The sequence below is a fragment of the Palaemon carinicauda genome, chromosome 36, assembly GCF_036898095.1.
Source record: "Palaemon carinicauda isolate YSFRI2023 chromosome 36, ASM3689809v2, whole genome shotgun sequence".
Taxonomy (NCBI): Eukaryota; Metazoa; Arthropoda; class Malacostraca; order Decapoda; family Palaemonidae; genus Palaemon; species Palaemon carinicauda.
The window spans coordinates 66927966-66948097 of record NC_090760.1 but is presented as its reverse complement, the minus strand read 5'-3'; the positions used below and the strand labels follow the sequence as shown (position 1 = coordinate 66948097).

The following is a 20132-nucleotide window of genomic DNA, read 5'->3' as shown; positions in this document are numbered from 1 at the left end:
TTGCATGGTTAGGAAAAATACAAATTATCTTCGAATTTGTCATTTTTAGTAATCTGTTTCATATTTATTTTTTCTTCTTTTTTCAAGAGAGAACTGATCGGGATTTTTCATTGTCAAATTGTCCTTATCAATTAAGCTATTGTATTACTTTGTGTTGATTTTTTGTGCCAGCAGCCAATTAAAGCTCTTATCTTCTAGTCCAATTCTTCAGTTTATTTAATGCGATCAATAGTGACGTTAACTATAAGTCCAAGTAACTGCGAGGGTAACTTTACCTTACGAACTCTGTCTGTTCTAATATGAGGTTGATTTTGCAGGCTTCAAAAGAATAAAAACGTTTACAATACCTACTGTTTTGGATGCTGGCCCGGGCCTCCGGGAGAGAATCCAGCAACAAAACCAGGAGAGAGAGTTGAGAAACTTAGGCCTCTTCCAGGAGCCAAACTGGTATGTAGGCACAAAGAAACTGTCGTAAATATACAACTGTATTGATTACTGTCCTCCCTTTTTACGTAATTCATTTGTTTGGGTCCTTCCAGATTGGCTGCCAATCTACTTTCTAACTTTTTCTAACTAACAGGTCAGACTTTTGAAAAGATAGAAAAGACATAAAACTTTTATCCTCCATTTACAAATGAATCTTACATACCAGGCCAAAGAGTGTATGAAGCTTTGTTCTGTCACTTTATACAAACCATCACTATTTACAGGGGTTATTGCTTTCAGTAAAGCTGAAAGACAAGCCATAAGTGTTTAGTGAGGGATAACCACCCCAACTGCTAGTTAGCTGGAGGGGTGGGTGGTAGCCGGCTACCCCGCTCACTCACACACCTGGCTGAGCATCCATTTTGCTTTTGTTTTGAACAATTAACTGTTTTTATGAATAGAACTTACCTGGCAGTTATATATACATAGCTAATACAGTAATCTCTATTTCGGCAGAATTTTTCTAAACGTGGCAACCGCCTTGTGGTGGTTGGATGGTAACACCCGTTAAAGGGTGGTAGGAGGAATCATTCCCGTTTTCTGTTCTTCATTTCATCTCTGCCGGCCGGATCGACAACACGTTGGTCCGTCATTAAGAGTTTTTCTTCGCTTTCCCTGCTCGGTGTACCAGTCTGCTTTTTGGTGAAGTACTCTGATTTGGGGTTTTGGCGATCGTGTTTTTTGTTATCTCTTAGCTTTTTTGCTGTTTTCATTATGAGTGAAAAAAGTCATTACCGTGTCTGTGCGAATGAGAATGTAAGGTGAGACTACCGAAAATGGAGGTAGACCCTAACACCGTCTGTTTGAATTGTAGGGGTTTTGTTTGTGCCCTTAATAATAGGTGCAGGGAATGTAAAGTTTTGGATGAGAAAGATTGGTTGATTATGAAGCGCTATGTGCGTAAACTAGAGCTCGATAGAGTTAGGAGAGCTTCTAGGTCTAAGTCTAAGTCTGTTAGTGGTAAGGAAGACGAACTTAATGTAGATTTATCTTTTGAACCTATAATTGATTCCTCTTTGGAAGTTGATCCTTCCCTTGAGTTAGTAACTCCTGCACCTCCTACAGGATCTGTATCTACGGATGACCCTCGGTACGCTAGCCTGGCTGCCGAGTTGAAGGCCATTAAAGAGCAACTGGAGGCCTTTAAAGGTAAGGAAAGTGAAAGTGCTTGTGTTAGTGCAGTGGAGGTGGCGACTGACCGAACCTGTCATTACCCTAGGCCTAGACCTCTACCAAGCTCCCAGGACTAAGGGAGAAGGTATGTCGATGACCGAAAGGGGGTGAGAGGTACGTACCCTCGGTCAGCCGTCGCCTCAGACAGTCCTGTTGTCGATTCCCAGGCTGCTCTTGACCATCATGGGAAAGACGTGTCGGATGTGTTGATTTCTTCTCCGAATTCGTCCAGACGTAAATGGAAGTTTGAAGCTTCAAGACCTACTAAGAGGAGATGGAACCGCGATGAACGGTCTCGTTCTTTCTCTCCCGGTTCTAGCAGTTATGAACCTTGTCCGTCGGAGGATGATTTCGACTCCGTGCCTGTGAAAAGGGCGAAGCCTAAGCCTACTGCCGAAGATCCTCCCTCTTCTACGAGTGTTATTCGTCAGCCCTCCCCTTAGGGGCCGCAAGACCCAGCTGATGTTGCTAAATCCTTTATGTCTGTCATGCAGGAACAACTTTTTACGTTAGTGCAAGCATTTAGCCGCCCTCACGCCCAGTCTGATAGACGTAAAGACGACTCGTTACCTATTAAGAAGTCTACTTCTAAGAGAGAACGGAGTTCTTCTCTAAAGAAAACTTCTCCCTCTCTACGCCAGGATGAGGAATGTGTGCTTTCGCAAGGCGATACTTCTTCTCGATACCAGGACGATACGGTTTCTCGTCCTCGATACCGAGACGATACTTTATCGAACGATGCTGCTTCTCGTTCTCAATGCCAGGACGATACCGCCTCCCGTTCACGATACCTCCTCTCGTTCGCTTCGCCACGACGATACCTCCTCTCGTTCTCTACGCCAGGACGATACCTCCTCTCGTTCACGACGCCACGATGATACCGACCCTAGTTCTCGACGCCATGACGATACCGCCTCTCGTTCACGACGCCACGACGATACCGACCCTAGTTCTCGACGCCATGACGATACCTCCTCTCGTTCACGACGCCACGACGATACCGACCCTAGTTCTCGACGCCATGACGATACCGCCTCTCGTTCACGATGCCATGACGATACCGCATCTCGTTCTCGACGCCAGGACGATACCGCCTCTCGCTCTCGACACCAGAACGACTCTGCCTCTCGTTTTCGGTGCCAGGGCGATACCAGCCTGCCTCTTCGGGACGATACTGCCTCTCGTTCCAAGGATTCTTCTAGCGCTGGACTCCAGGATGCAACCCGTCTTTTGCAGGACGATTCCTTTGATTTGCCCTTGGCGGGTTCTAAGGAACCTTCTTCTCGTTCGAAGGATATTGAAGATGTGGATCAGGACCTCGAGGATGTTTCTGATGACGATGATAATCCTGCCGACGCTGCGGGAGATTACAAAGTTCTCTCTCGCTCCCTTCTTGAACTTTTTGGAGAGGAATTCCAACCTGCTGCCCCTCAATCTCCTCAGTCCCAATTTAACAGAAAGAAGGCCAAGAAACAGTCGGCCTTCATCAAGATGAAACTGTCTATTTCCGCAAAGAAGGCTCTTACGAAGATTGATGACTGGATGAAGGAGCGGAGACAAGCAGTTAAGACTTCCTTCTCGTTTCCACCAGCTCGTCTTGCTTGAAAAGCGGGTATGTGGTATGCAACTGGGGAACCTTTGGGTCTGGGAGTGCCTTCCTCCTCCAAGGGTGACTTCTCTGGCTTAGTGGACTCTGCTAGAAGGCATGCTCTCAACTCAGCCAAGGTCATGTGGTCGATGTCGGAGCTGGATCATCTCGTCAAAGGTATTTTTAGAGCCTTTGAGGTTTTTAGTTTTCTAGACTGGTCGCTTGGGACTCTGGCAAGGAAAACTGACCAGATGGAAGGATCAAGGGACCTTACCAGTATTATGTCCTGTATGGACAAGGCCCTCAGAGATGGGGCGAATGAGTTGGCTGCACTGTTCTCAGCTGGGATCCTAAAGAAGAGAGCCCTGCTTTGCTCTTTTGCTTCTAGGTCTGTTACCACTGCACAAAAGTCTGAGCTCCTTTACGCCCCCCTCTCTCAACATCTTTTTCCCGAGTCCCTGGTTAATGACATTACGCTTTCTCTGGCCCAAAAAGCCACCCAAGACCTTTTATTTCGTTCTGCTCGTAAGCCCTTGGCAGCCCCTCCTTCTTCTTCGAAACGGGAGGTAAGGAGATTCCAGCAGCCCTTTCGGGGCAGGACTACTTCTTCAAGACCAGATTTTAGAGGGAGAAGGCAAGAATCAGGACCAAGATCTACCAGGGGTTCTTTCAGACCTCGCTCCAGAAAATGAAGTTCGTCTCCTCCAGACAGTAGGCGCAAGACTGTCAGGTTTTTGGCAGTCTTGGAAGAGGAGAGGGACGGACACCTGGTCCCTCTCAGTCATCAAGGAAGGATACAAGATCCCCTTTCTGAAAAAACCTCCTCTCGCAGATGCTCCGCTGGCCTTAGTAGCCCGGTACTCAGATCCGGGGAAACAGAAGGCCCTAATAGACCTTGTCGACCAAATGCTAGGCAAGGGAGCGATAGAACCGGTTCGGGATCTATCCTCCCCAGGCTTTTACAATCGCCTGTTTCTGGTCCCCAAGAACTCGGGCGGATGGAGACCCGTCCTGGATGTCAGCTCTCTCAACGTCTTTGTGGAGAAGACAAAGTTCTCCATGGAGACGACTCAGTCGGTGCTGGCATCAGTACGTCCAGGGGACTGGATGGTGTCCCTCGACTTGCAGGACGCGTATTTCCATGTCCCCATCCATCCGACTTCAAGGAAGTACCTGAGATTTGTAATGCAGGGCAAGTGCTTCCAATTCAGAGCTCTTTGCTTCGGTCTCAGCACGGCTCCTCAAGTCTTCACCAGGGTAATGGCGAATGTGTCAGGCTGGCTGCATCAGGAGGGGATAAGGATATCCTTCTATCTGGACGATTGGCTGATTCGTTCACGATCGAGGGAGAAATGTCTGGAGGATTTATGGAAGACTTTTATGATGGCTCAAGATCTAGGCCTGGTCATCAACAGGGAGAAGTCTCAGATCAGACCGAATCAGACTATTCTCTATTTGGGGATAGTTCTGAATTCAGTTCTTTTTCGGGCTTCTCCCTCACAGGAAAGACAGACCAAGTGTCTCGTAAAAGTCAGAACTTTCCTGGACAAGAAGAGGTGCTCAGCGAAGGAGTGGATGAGTTTGCAAGAAGAGGTGCTCAGCGAAGGAGTGGATGAGTTTGCTGGGGACTCTATCCTCCCTCGAACAGTTTGTCTCTCTGGGGAGACTCCTCCTAAGGCCTCTTCAGAACTTTCTTTCGAAGACGTGGAACAGGAAGACGCAGGAAGACTCCTTTTCCTTCCCCATTCCAACAGAAGTCAAGAATCTTCTGAAGTGGTGGCTGGACCCAACCTTGTTAGGGGAAGGGATCTCCTTACACAAGAAGAACCCAGACCTAGTGTTGTTTTCAGATGCTTCAGAGTCAGGCTGGGGGGCAACACTAGGAAGCAAGGAGGTCTCAGGCTATTGGGAAGGAATTTAGCTGGGATGGCACATCAACAACAAGGAGCTGATGGCCATTTTTCTGGGGCTAAAGGCCTTCAAAGACTTGGTGTCTGGGAAGATTGTGGAGGTCAACTCAGACAACACCACAGCTCTTGCTTACATCAGGAAGCAAGGAGGGACTCACTCTCTGTCTCTGTTCGAGACAGCAAGAGAGCTCCTTCTTTGGGCGAAGGAGAACAGGATAAGCCTGCTGACGAGGTTTGTTCAGGGACAGAAGAATGTGAGGGCGGACATGCTCAGCAGGAAAGGGCAGGTCCTTCCCACAGAATGGACCCTCAACCAACAGGTCTGTCAGAGTCTCTGGAGGCTGTGGGGGAGACCCCTCATCGATCTTTTCGCCTCCAACTTATCCAAGAGGATCCCCATCTATTGCTCCCTAGTTCCGGACAAGGAGGCAATAGCAGTAGACGCCTTTTTGATGGATTGGACGGTGATGGACACTTGTGCTTTTTCCCCGTTCAAGATCATCAATCTGGTTGTCAGGAAATTCGCTCTCCTCGATTCGGGACGAATGATCCTGATAGCTCCGTTCTGGCCGATGAGGGAATGGTTCACGGAGGTGGTGGACTTGTTAATGGACTTTCCAAGAAGCCTCCCTGCAAGTCCAAATCTGCTCAGACAACCCCACTTCGAGAGATATCATCAAAACCCCCTCGCTCTCAATCTGACTGCCTTCAGACTATCGAGAAGCTCGTCAGATCGAGAGGCTTTTCAGCGCAAGCTGCGAAAGCTATCGCCAGAGCGAGGAGGATCTCTTCACAGAGGGTCTACCAGTCCAAGTGGGAGACTTTTAGAGCTTGGTGTAGGAAGCACAAGATTTCCTCATCCACTACCTCTGTGAGCCAGATTGCGGATTTCTTGTTGTACCTCAGGCGGGACGCTAAGCTGGCTGTGTCCACTATCAAGGGGTACAAAAGTATGCTCTCTTCTGTCTGTCGGCATAGAGGCTTGGACTTGTCTCGCGATAAGGACTTACTTGACCTCGTGAAGTCTTTTGAGACAACCAAGCAGGCCCAGTTAAAGCCCCCTTCTTGGAACCTTGATGTGGTTCTTAAATTTCTGTGCACCAAGAGATTTGAGCCCATCTCACAGGCTCCCCTTAGGGAGGTTACCAAGAAAACCCTCTTTCTTTTGGCCTTAGCAACAGCTAAAAGAGTCAGTGAAGTCCATGCAATTGAAAAACAGGTAGGCTTCAATCTGAATGGGGCAGTTTGTGCCTTAAGATTAGACTTTCTCGCTAAGAACGAGAACCCTTCTAAGCCCTGGCCAAGGACCTTTGAGGTTCCTAACTTGACCAACCTAGTGGGTCAAGAGCAAGAGAGGCTCCTCTGTCCAGTACGAGCCATCAAGACCTACTTGTCTTGCACGAAAAATGTGAGAGGCTCTTCTAGCTCCCTGTGGTGTTCTGTGAAAGATCCTCAGAAGCCCCTTTCCAAGAACGCTTTGTCTTTTTTCCTGAGGGAAGTTATAAGAGAAGCGCATCTCTTGTGTGAGGAGGAACACTTTGGACTTTTAAAAGTGCAAGCTCACGAAGTGAGAGCCATTGCAACCTCGCTTGCTTACCGCAAGAACATGTCGCTCCGTCAAATTATGGATGCGACATTCTGGAGGAGCAACTCTGTGTTCGCCTCTCATTACATCAGAGAGGTGAGAGTGGATTATGAGAAATGCTATACCTTGGGCCCATACGTAGCTACGGCTTCTGTATTAGGCAAAGGAGTTACTACCTCCCCTCAACCTTAGTTTTGTATACTTGTGCGTAGGTTGGTGTTTTTTTATTGGTTGTCTGAAGACTTCGACTTGTGTACAGTCACCTCAGTCTAGTTAGATAATTTTTATCTACTTTGCAAAAGTTAGGTGGTTGGTTTGGTAAGGTTGCAGTTTTTATTTTGGGCAATAGGTAGTCCTGAAGTCTAGTCAGATTGTTGGTCTCGCCCCGTTGACAGACTCGATTGAGTGTCTTCAGCACTGCAGGTCACATCCTGGCTGACACTCCTAAGGGAAAGCGACTCAAGAGGCAGGAACCTATGAAGTCAGCTATGTATATATAACTGCCAGGTAAGTTCTATTCATAAAAATGGAGTTTTTATGATAAAACAAAGTTTTATGAATACTTACCTGGCAGTTATATATACATTCGAAGGCCCACCCACCTCCCCTCAGGAGACAAGTCGGGCATAGATGAACTGAAGAACAGAAAACGGGAATGATTCCTCCTACCACCCTTTAACAGGTGTTACCATCCAACCACCACAAGGCGGTTGCCACGTTTAGAAAAATTCTGCCGGAATAGAGATTATTAGCTATGTATATATAACTGCCAGGTAAGTATTCATAAAACTTTGTTTTATCATAAAAACTCCATTTTTCTTTCTCATTTCAGTGTGTGTGTGTTTCCTTCTGACCGGCCTCATGTGCACCCAACCTGGTCTCGAGGGCCACGCCTGTGGTACCTTCATTTCCGCCCCTAAGACTTAAGGTGCGTTCACACGGTCAAACAGAGTCTGTCGGACAAGCACTGTTACCATGTCTAAATTGAAAGAGAATGACGTCATAAACGTTGAAATGAGGGAAGTTGATATGGTAACAAACAGTGGTACCAGATGAAGTTGACTACCAGGATTTCTACTCCCTTTACCAGACAAAGGCTGGAAGAAATGTCCGAAGCTGATGTCCATTGGCATTTCTGTTATCTATGTCAGTGATATAATCTGTACTCGAGAATCAAGTAGTAGTTATCAGCTTCAAGTACACAGCATCATAACCAAAGTACACCATAGAATAAAAGCACAATCCAATAAATTAAATTATGCAGCATGATTATTCCTAATCTCTTGAGAACAATGGAATGGTGCATGGAAAGACTAGTTGTAAAGACGAAGTGAAAATAAAAGCCATTCCTTTATTTCAAAGGAACCTCAAATTGATTATGAATTATACTTTAAAAACTATATACTGATGGGTCCAAACACTTTATACATTGTATCGGAGAACTGGGTAGTAGGTTGGCCAGGGCACCAGCCACCCGTTAAGATACTACCACTGGAGAGTTATTGGATTCTTTGACTGGCCAGACAGTAATGCATTGATCACTCTCTCTGGTTACGGCTTATTTTTTCTTTGCCTACACATACACAGAATAGTCTGGCCTATTCTTTACATATTCTCATCTGTCCTCATACACCTGACAACAATAAGATACTAAACACTTCTTCACCCAAGGGGTAATTACTGTACTGCAATTGTTCAGTGTACTTTCCTCTTGGTGTAAGGGTAGACGAGACTCTTTAGCTATGGTAAGCGGCTCTTCTAGGGGAAGGACACTCAAAAATTAAACCATTGTTCTCTAGTCTTGGGTACTGCCATAGCCTCTGTACCATGGTCTTCCACTGTCTTGAGTTAGAGTTCTCTTGCTTGAGGGTACACTCAGGCACACTTTTCTATCTTATTTTTATTTCTTTTTCTTCCTCTTGTTTTTTTGAAATGGTGTGTTGGGCAGGCTTAATAGAGGGGCCATGGATGCCTGGTGGTTTATCAAGAGGTCGTCTTTTCCTTTTCTGATTCTTTTTCTTCTCAAAACCATCCTTACTGTCCTCCCTTCAGTTGAAGTGGGTATCCTGGAGGGTATTTAGCCTTGCTTGGTGTATCGGCTCCTCCATGTTGACCAGTTTTTTTCTACTTTTTATTATAGTCTATGGGTTTCATCAATCACTTTATTTATGATTCTGTACATATTGTTTTTGTTATAATTCTTGTTAAACTAGTTTTTAAGTATGATGTCTTTTTTTTATTTCTATTAATTCTTATGCTGTCTGGAGACATTGAGTGAAATCCGGGACCAGTACATCCTAGATTTTGTCAATGTCATCTTCTGTATTGCAACATTCGTGGTCTTCATGCAAATATTCAAGACCTTACAGTTGCGTCCAGACAGTATGATATTCTTTTGTGCTCAGAAACTTTGGTTTCTAATATGAGGCACTCATCTGAGCTCCTTATAACTGGTTTTAAGAAGCCAATAATGTTGAAACGTGATGCCATCCCTAGGGCCAGGGGAATGGCGGTGTATATTAGGACTGAGTACCCTGCTTCTCATAAGTCCTGCTATCAATGTGGATGTCATGAGATTCAGGTAATAAAAGTTTGTGGCAGGCATAACAACTTTTATTTGTGTTCGATCTACCGGAATCCAGACATGGATGATTCTATCTTCGATTGTCTTCTTACCATTATGGCTAAGATACAAGAAGATGATAGAAAGGCTTCTTTTGTCTTTGTTGGTGATTTTAATGCTCACCATAGGGAGTGGTTAGGTTCTATCTCTCCTACCGATTGCCATGACTTGAGAGCTTTAGACTTTGCCTCTGAATCAGGGTGTGAGCAAATCATAAATGAAGCTACTCACAGGTCTGGTAATTGCTTGGACCTCATATACACTGACTCCCCTGGCATTATAACTAGTAAGGTTGGTTCTCCAGTCAGAACATCTGATCATGCCTTGACTTCATTAGTAGTGAAGACTGAGTAGCCTGTCCCTAATGTATCATACTCTTGTAAAATTTATATAAAATCCCAAGCAGACTGGAATGGGACTTTGCATGGTCTTTTGTGCTTGAATTGGTCACAATTATATAGTAGTGTAGATCCTGTTGTCCCTTTGAATGAGAATCTAGTCAACATAATTGATAGGTACCGAATGCTAAGGTACTGAGTGAAGGACAAACCGTGGTTCAATGATGATTGTAGACGTGCTTATTTGGAGAAGCAGGAGGCCTATCATCTTTGGAAAGGTAACAGATCAGATTTGACCTGGAATAACTCTACTCAGCTTCGAGCTTTTGCTCAGAGAGTTTATGCCTCAACTGAAAAGGAATACAATTTAACCATAAAAGAAACCCTTTCTGGTACAACTCTAGAACATAAATGGTGGTCTACCCTTAAATCTCCACTTTTTGGTGTTGATGCAACAGTTCCTCCTTTACTTAAACCAGATGGCTCAGTCACTCACTGTCCAAAGGAAAAGGTAACCCTTTTGGCTGATGTTTTTTACAGTAAACAGAGTAGTGAAAAACTTGAACTTCCTCATTCCTGTTTTCCTGAGGCTAAACTAACTAGTTTAGCTTTTCGATCTCGTGAAATTAAAGCTCTTTTAATGGACCTTGATGCTTATGGAGGTGTAAACCCAAAGGATATTTTTCCTTTGTTTTTTTATAAAGACAGCAGATTTCTTAGCTCCAAAGTTATCTGTTATTTTGCGCAAGTTAGCAAGAAGAGGAGCTTTTAGCACTTGTTGGAGAATTGGTAATGTTACTCCTCTATGTAAATGTGTTTGTGGTAGCTCAAGTCCCACTGATTACCGCCCAATTTCCTTAACTCCCATATTATCTAAAGTCTTTGAACGTCTTCTGGCAAAACGTCTTAATAGGTTTGCTGAAGGTAATCATCTACTGTATTCCCTTGTTTGCAATTTGGTTTTCGTAAAGGCCTTGGAGCATGTGATGCCCTTCTTACAATCTCCAATGCTGTACAGAAATCCCTTGATTTTGGTCAGGAAGTTCGTATGATTGGCCTTGATTTTAGTGCTGCCTTGCCTTTGACCGTGTTAATCATGAGGCCCTTGTTTTCAAACTCAAACAGTTGGGAGTGGGTGGGTCGTTTCTTAGCATTATTATTGATTTTTTAAGTAATAGATCTCAAAGAGTTGTTGTTGATGGGCACCATAGTGAGTAAAGGAATGTGATGTCTGGTGTTCCACAGGGTAGTGTTCTTGGCCGATTACTTTTCATACTATATACACATGACATGTGGTTTGGCCTAGAAAACAAACTTGTTGCATATGCAGATGATGCTACTCTCTTTGCATCAATTCCATCCCCTGAATGTAGATCTGGGGTTGTTGAATCCCTTAATAGAGATTTAGCTAAAATTAGTGTATGGTGCAAATTATGGGGTATGAAGTTGAATCCTAACAAAGCTCAAAGTATGATTGTAAGTAGGTCAAGGACGGTGGCTCCTCAACATCCGGATCTCAGTATTGGTAATGTTTCCTTAAATATTTATGAAACTTTTAAAATTTTAGGTGAGATTCTCGACAGCAAATTTACTTTCGAGAAACACATTAGGTCTGTGTCTTTTTCAATTGCACAAAAACTTGGCTTATTGAGAAAGTCTTTTAGATTTTCGGTGATCAAGCTATTCTGAAGAAGTGTTTTAATTCTTTCATTCTACCTTGTTTCGAGTATTGTTCTCCTGTCTGGTCTTCAGCTGGTGATTCTCATCTTAATTTGTTGGATAGAAACTTACGGTCTATTAAATTTCTTATTCCTGATCTAGATATTAATCTTTGGTACCTTCGTTCAATTGGTTCATTATGCATGTTGCATAAGATTTTTCATAACTTTGACCATCCTTTACATTCAGATCTCCCTGGACAATACTATCCTGTTCGTAATACTAGGCAGGCAGTTAATTCTAATAGCCCGGCCTTCTCCATCATGAGGCTCAATACTACGCAGTATTCTAGAAGTTTCATTCCAGCTGTTACCAAGTTGTGGAATGATCTTCCTAATCGGGTAGTTGAATCAGTAGAACTTCAAAAGTTCAAAGTTGGAGCAAATGTTTTTATGTTGACCAGGCTGACATGAGTCTTTTTATAGTTTATATATGACATATCTGTTTTTGACGTTGATAATAGTTTATATATGACATCTATTTTGACGTTACTGTTTTTAGAATGAATTATTGTTAATTTGTTCCTATCATTTATTTATTTCCTTTCCTCACTGGGCTATTTTTCCCTATTGGAGCCATTGGGCTTATAGCATCTTGCTTTTCCAACTAGGGTTGTAGCTTGGCTAGTAATAATAATAATAATAATAATAATAATGTAACTAAGCAGGACACATTTATGAGGAAGCATTTTTTCCAGAAGCACGTCTGGAGGCATTACAGAATCACATGTGCCTGACTTAAAACAATAACCTATCGGTGAACTGAGGATGTTATTGTTATTAACGTGCAATGTTAAGCGGCCATCCAAGAAATAACTAATGTTTGAGACTGGTCATACTTCGGATTATGTGTTGTTAATTAAATCCATATTGTTTCAGTGATAGAGATAAAATGTTCAAAATCTGTTTCCCCTGTTCTTGTAGAGAGAGAGAGAGAGAGAGAGAGAGAGAGAGAGAGAGAGAGAGAGAGAGAATTGCGTATTTTCCTCGCAACCAAACACTTCTTTGAGCAAATGAGAGACTTCGGTGTCCCTAGTTGAAGCAGATTCTGCTATGTTATACATCGAAATGCCATAATTTGGTTGTGCAAATGTCTTTTGTACCAACCTCCGACATTTTTATTTCTCCTATTTGCGTAGCTCTTCCTTGTGATGACCCATTATGGATTCCATATTTTTTTCGACTTGTAAACCAGTTACAGACATTCCACTGCTCAGAAGTTCTTACGTTATTTTATTTATTCCTGCTACACGTTCATTTCTGTCTTTGTGAACATTTGCTTTGGTGTTTTATAAGCATGGGCTTTGCCAGTACTGTTTGATTAGCAACTGGGCCTCTCTTCTATCTCAAAGTTGGCTTTCCTCCGTAACTGGATTACAACTAGTCATGTTTACGGGGAAGGTGATACCTAATCTTCTAAAAGTTAAAGTTAATCGGGTAAACAAGTAGAAGTCCGTCCATAGTGCCCCTTTGCCTCCGGAGAGTGTCTGAAGCTCGGACTCTACGAACAAAGGCACTGTCCGACACACCACTTGGTGCTCGTTATTGACGTCATTAACGCTTCTTTCACAATGTTAACAATTGTGTTCGACGGACACTGTTCGACCGTGTGAACGCACCTTTACTCTCACCAACTGTGCCCATCTTGCCGAGTCAAACAGTGTGACCGGGACAGGACTTTTTCTGAATTTCGGGAGTGGTCTACCTCCCAGTGGGAGAGGTTGGGGAATGGCCGTGTAGCAGCGCAGCACTATTAACCCCAGGTCAACCTCAGGGATCAAGGGATGGTTCCATTTCCCCTAGCGATACTGTTCCGCCCCTCCCCTCGTGGAGCACCTATTCCTTTTCTGATCTGTTACAGATGTGGCCGTCGCTGAGTGTTGATGGTCCCCCTTCGAAGGAAGTTCTGTTCGAACTCCTTCAGTTGGGTGCTGAGAGGAAGCGAATGACCACTTCCTCAGAGGTAGATATTTCCTCTTTGTGCACAGCACCGGACCACCTTGGTGTTATTGCTCGTCAGTCGGACTTTTGGTCCCCTGTGGCTGACCACGAAAACTGCGATTCTTCCCCTTGGGCCGGGGGAAAGCAAAGTCCAAGGTAATCTCCTTCAGGAGGACATCTCTCTTGTTCGCTAGAGAGATTCCTTAGTGACCAGCTTGTGACTGAGCAGTCTCCCTCTTCAGAAGAACCTGCTAGACATTCCCCTTTGGCAGTTCGTCGGGTGGAGTTGCTAACTCCTCGTCACCCTGGGTGTTCTTCCCCCCTGCGGTAAGAAGATGTCTGTTTGAGCCTTCAGGCTCTCGTCGCGTTAAGCCTTCAGGCTCTCGTCGCGTTGAGCCTTCAGGCTCTCGTGACCCTGGGCCTTAGGGCTCTTGTTATGCTCAGCCTCCAAGCTGTCATGACCCCGAGCCTTCGGGCTCTCTTGATCCTCGTCCTCTCGCGGACCTGAGCCTTTGGGCTCTCGTTGTAGTGGTTTGTGGACTGTAGTCAGACGTAGCACACCGACTGGCTGTGGTCCGAATGCCGACCATACCCCCAACTTTTCACCACAAAAGAAAAAAAAAAAAAATGGTGGAATGCACAGAGATCTGGGCAAAAAGTAAACAATCAAGAATGAACTGGACACTGGGCACCACCCCTTGATTTTATACTGGGCAAGGGATCCCAGTTAGAACCTTAGAACTTCCCCATTATTTTTTTAATCTTGAGTTTGCCGAATAAACAGGTAGTATGACCGTTGATTTAATGCTGGGGAAAATCAGCAATATTAGGAAAAGAAACGCTTACCACTGGTTTACGAAAATAAAAAATATTTGACTCAAAACGAAAATTTTTTTAATAAAATATCACGGTTGAAAAAAACAAACATGATTCCACATTAACAGTTATAATAGCCATGAAAATTATCAAATTCAAATGTTTTGCAATAAAGCTGCATACTATTTAACACTGACAATAACCAAATGTGTTATGTTATACTGGAGAGTAGAATATTTACAAACTACAATACTGTATGCCTTTGTAAAAGGAGCACACAGAAGCAGTGAGCTGAAAATAAGTCTTGATAGTCTACATTTACTTCTTACATAAGAACCAGTCTGTCTATCCCTTTAAGGGATAAAGAAGCATGGTTTATCTCGGCTTTCCAATAAGGAACCAACAGCCTGAATGAAAATTTTACCATAAACACGTCCACCATCAATGTACATTTCACAGGTAAGTTACTACAATGATTTCATAAAATCCACAGAACTTTGGTGTAGCTAATCCATAGTTTCATTAGGCAATTGTTTGCAAGCACGTCACTACACATGTACACTAAAAGTCCCTCCTGATGTCATGACATGAATCGGTAGGTTTTCCGTTAATTGTGTGCTTACCTTGATACAAGCCATGGTGTTATTACTTGAGCCCTGCTATTGAATGGTTTTTTGTATAGTTTCTGGTTCTTTTTCATAATTGATAGTGTTCAAAACACAAAATGCCAACTAGTTTCCTATTGTGTAGCATTTCACAAGTCTGTATAAATAGAGCCAGCCAGCCTACAATATCCAACTTCTAGCCTGAAGGTGAGAAGAATCACCAGGCTCCCTCTCAAAACACAACTGTCAGTGATAAGACTGATCACACAATAGAAATAACACATGGTAAATGAAATCAAGTCTCTATTCTAATTTCACTGAAAGGTCAACTTACTGTGTGTGCTGTGCCCCGGGTCAACAAACCCTTTTTTCTTTATATTGCTTGGGATTTCAGGCAAAAATAAAGTTAACTGTAAAGAGTAGCTAGTGTCTTAATTCCCAAGTATAACAAACTATACTGTGCTTGCTTTCTATTACCTGTTAAGATAAACAAAGATTACAACATTTTGTTAGATGGGCTTGGGGCTCTTCAAGCAATAAAAACAAAGAATTTAAAGTTTTTTACACAAACCCTTATCATATTTTATTCCCCCCCTCCCATTAGCCCTCAAACCCATCTAAAAATATGTTGCATAACTGACAATAACGCCCCTCACCAAAATCTACACAATTCCAATTGAGTTCATATTACATTACAAAAAATAAAAGTTTTCAGAAGAGAGGTAGGATGCTCAACTAAAGGGAATTTAGTTTATCATCCGTGCCTTTTTGCAATTATCCAATATCACATATTTAAATTACATCAACATTATTTTTCTTTAGCTTTAGCTTACAAAAGAAAATCATCCAATGAGAAGATGGAATAACAAATTACGTAGGGATGAATATATATACATTAATCAAACTGGATATCAATTTTTCTTCCCAACCTTCAATCAGACAAAGTTTACAGGCATACATAGTCATAAAACTATCCGGGAAAAAGCAGCAAACAAATTGCACTCATTGTAGTCCAAAATCAGTTTTATCGATTACAAAACTTATTGATTTTGGACTATTACAGTATTATAGTACAATCAGAATGTACTAGATCTCAAAATTCTGTCTTGGGATATACGCCGGGATTCAACAATCTACTGGTGAGCAATGTTAGTTTCTCGCAGCACTGGAGATGGAATCTCCAAACACAAGTTGGGTGCTTTTAACCGATTGATAACCTCTCATAACAGTTGATATTTGCGGGTTAACGACATTCTCTTATGCAGACCAGGGACAGAATCCGTAGATCCAGAAGAGGACAATAAAAAATCTCGAAAAATCAGGCGGTGGTTCAGGGAAAAGCTCTGGTTCAGACAACCCAAACAGAGCTGTCATGTTCAGGTTAGATACACCCGACTGACACTTCAGCTCCTATAAATAGCTCAAGGTTTGTATTGGGAAAAATACAAATTACTTCCAAATTTGTCATTTTAATGAGGACTAATTTAAGAACACATTCTTGTTTATTCAGACAATCTGCAGGATATAATATTCATTTATTTTTATGTGCACTTTTTCTAATTACACAGTGTATCATTATATGATTTTTGCTTGTCCTTTCTGTTATGATTTGATGTATTTAGAATTTACTGTATATCCTGTATTCCCTTATACATTACCATAGTTTTAACACATTTAATGATATGAAGGTAATTATTAATGTATTGTAGTATAATTGCCCTATATCCAAATAGCATTTTCATTGTGATATATATTTTCTATGATTTCTTTCAGGCTAGATTATGATTCTGTTGCTGATCGATTTGATGAAATTGACCACCTAATCGATTTGAACGGACATATTATCGGCATGGGGCTTTCTCCGGATCATAGGTAGGTTTATTTTTTCAGTTGTATGCAGGACATGAATTATTCTTGTTGCAAATGTATTTTGAAATAGTGCTGTTTTGCTTAATGACTATTACAGAAGAAAATTAAATAGTGTTGCATAATTTTTTTGCTGGATAAGGAATACTGTACATACCGTATTTGACGGCCTATAAGACGCACGGGCATATAAGACGAACCCTCCTTTCAGCAGGTCAGAATCAGGAAAACAGTTTTTAGTGTTCTTTCCGTAACTGGAATACAAACCTACGCTATTTATTTCGGGGTATTACTTTCGGCGAAGCTGAAATGACAAGCCATTAAAATTTAGCGAGGGTTAACTACCCATACCACTAGTTAGTGGGGGTAAGAGGGGAGGGGCTTGCTACCGCTCCCACTCACACAATCACTACTGTATACTTTTGGCTCATGGAGAATGGTTGTTACCATTCTTTCCCCTCACCTATTTTGAACTGGCACAAATTTTTGTCTTTTAACTTACTTTTTCTTTTAAATATATATATATATATATATATATATATATATATATATATATATATATATATATATATATATATATATATATATATATATATATATATATATATATATATATATATATATATATATATATATATATATATATATATATATACATAATATATATATATATATGTATGTATGTTTCCTTTTCAGTGTTTGTGCTGTGCATGTGATAACGTATATGACAGGTTCTCAAGACACTTGCGCAAGGCCGAGTAACCTTCCCTTCCAACCTCTCCCCCCTTGTCCATCGGTCTTCCCGTCGGCGGATAACCTGCCGTTGACTTGGCCGCCGCCACCTGGTAATTTTTATCGTTTGGACCCTCCTCGTTCAACTGCTGTCTTCGCCTTTCCCTCTTCCACAGGGAACATGTGGATTACTGAGGGAAGGGAGTGTGGCCTTTCAGAGGTTGACTTCGCTCTTTCTCTTCTCAAGGCCATTCACCTTTCATGGGCTTCCGACAGTATACTACCGGGGGGGAGCACCTTTCCCGTTCGCGGATTAGGTTGCGCTTCCAATTGTTTTTCTTAATAACGTAAGTGAAATTATAACTGTTTGTAATTTAACTTTTCTGCTTCTTCACCACAGGGAACACTTCCCATCGGAGGATCAGTGGTTCTTTCGATTAGTGAATATTTTTAGCTGATTTAAATCATTATAATTCTTGTTTTATTATAGTTACTCTCCCCTCTCCTCCCGTCGATGTTGACCGGGGAGGGAGTGCGCAGTTCTTATTTTATGCTTGTTCCCTCGGTGGTCTTCTTTCCCGTCACAGAAGGTGTTCCTCCTGAGGAATTTTTTTTTACATAATTTATTTTATTTTTCCTCAGTTAGCGATGCAGTTCTTCTTCGTTTGACTAAGAGAGCCGACGAAGTAGAGCTGTTCCGTTCATGCCTGGGGAATCTGCTATCACTACCGTCCACCGACGGCGTCATCAGGGACGTGATCCCTTCTTAGAAATGCCTCCTGATCAGCACTTCATCTTCGAAGAACTAGCTCCGGCTATGCTTCCTCAGTCAGCGCTCTTGGCAGATCATCTTAATGCGCTGCCAAGAGGTTGGACTACAGTGGAACCTCTACATACGAATTTAATCCGTTCCAGAACCAACTTCGGATGTAGAAAATGTTCGGAAATAATGAATAAAAAATGTGTTTTATTGCCACTTTACCTTAGAGACAGGCCAACGCAGGTGTAGGATTTGCTACCCAGGAGGAGACGGACGATCGGCGAGAAGGTAGACATGGTGTTAACATGTTCTTTAAATAAATTCTCTCTCTCTCTCTCTCTCTCTCTCTCTCTCTCTCTCTCTCTCTCTCTCTCTCTCTCTCTCTCTCTCTCTCTCTCTCTCTCTCTCTCTCTCTCTCTCTTTTTGTTCTTCTTCACTGTTAGTGTTAGAGATATCTATTAATTTTTTATTCTGAGAGAGAGAGAGAGAGAGAGAGATTAAACAAAAATGTGTTGTGTACATATGATTTTTACCAGCGTTAACGAGTTGAAAGACAGTTAAATGTAACTAAAAAAACAATATCAGCGAATCTGAATTCCTTTATTAACTAAAACAAATATTGATACAAACACACTCGTGTGCGTATTCGCAAACACACACACACACGCACAAGGAGACACGATCGGTGAGGAGGTAGAGATGGTGACTGCGATAACATACCGTAACTTACACTACGGAAATTTTAATCTAACTAAGCTTATTTATTTTTTTATTTTATTTTTATATTTAATATTTTTCAAATTTTTTTCTTTTGATTTTTTATTTTCATCAGTTTCAGTGACGAGTTATGGTATGTTATCGCAGTCACCATCTCTACCTCCTCCCTGACCGTCTCTCTTACTGCGTAGCAAAATTCTTGCACCTGTGTGTTTGTGCATACGCACACGAGTGTGTGTGAATCAATATTTGTTTTAGTTAATAAAGGAATTCAGATTAGCTGTTATTACTTTCTTAATTTCATTTAATTGTTTTTCAACTCGTTGACGCAGTTAAAAATCATATGTACTCTAAACACATTTTTGTTTAATCTCTCTCTCTCTCTCTCTCTCTCTCTTTTCTCTCTCTCTCTCTCTCTCTCTCTCTCGGAAAAAAAATAATAGACGTAGACGTATCTAACACTACAACAGCGAAGAAGAGAGAGAGAGAGAGAGAGAGAGAGAGAGAGAGAGAGAGAGAGAGAGAGAGAGAGAGAGAGAGAGAGAGAGATTTTATTTAAAGAACATGTTAATGCTATGTTTAGAGAGAAACAGAAAAAGAGAGAAGTCTTATTTAAAAGAGCTTGTTAACGCTATCTTGGTTTTCTTTGCTTCACTTTTTTCTTTCTTTCTATTCATCACGCTGGCCCTTCTCACAAATGATCGTTGCCAACAATCTCTTTGTCCTTTATCCCTATCAATAAAAGGCGCTCTATCTCTTCCAGGGTATTGCTAAGATGTCTTGTAATAATGGTGATCCCCTTCGATGGTTATTTGCTTTAATGGCTGCCTTCAGCTTGATGATCCTCGAGATCATAGGCCTATTCCGGCCATATTGTTTAGCCATACAATATCACTCACATGCACACTGCTCTCATGTTTTTCTATAATTTCTTGCTTCAATTCTAATGAAAGAATTGCCTTCTTCCTGTACTGAAACTTAGCTTCTTAGGCACCATGATTATAGGTAAAATCACAAAGGAAATGTGAGAAAAGGAAGAAAATAAGCACTGTTAATAACAGACCAAACAGAGGACAACCATAATGATACACACAAGAACAGAGAACTGAGCACTCGACACTCAATGGCGTAATGTTTACTTCGTGTGTCGAAATAAAATTTGGGTGTAGAGTAAAAAATTTGCTCGAATTTTACTTCGGATATTGGAAAATTCGGATGTAGATACGTTCGGATGTAGAGGTTCCACTGTACTTCCCTTCGAGGGAGAGTTTTCC

At 42.1% G+C, this 20132-nt stretch overlaps 1 protein-coding gene across 2 annotated transcripts in view; it reads left to right on the top strand.

The window, feature by feature from the left end:
• Fbw5 (F-box and WD repeat domain containing 5) overlaps window positions 1–20132 on the top strand; it is a 134633-nt gene that overhangs the window by 92345 nt on the left and 22156 nt on the right. For both annotated transcript variants that reach the window (XM_068360117.1, XM_068360116.1), the window contains 2 exons: window positions 318–447; window positions 16557–16655. In XM_068360117.1, coding sequence (XP_068216218.1) covers window positions 318–447; window positions 16557–16655 — 229 coding nt within the window. The remainder of the gene's footprint in view (window positions 1–317; window positions 448–16556; window positions 16656–20132) is intronic.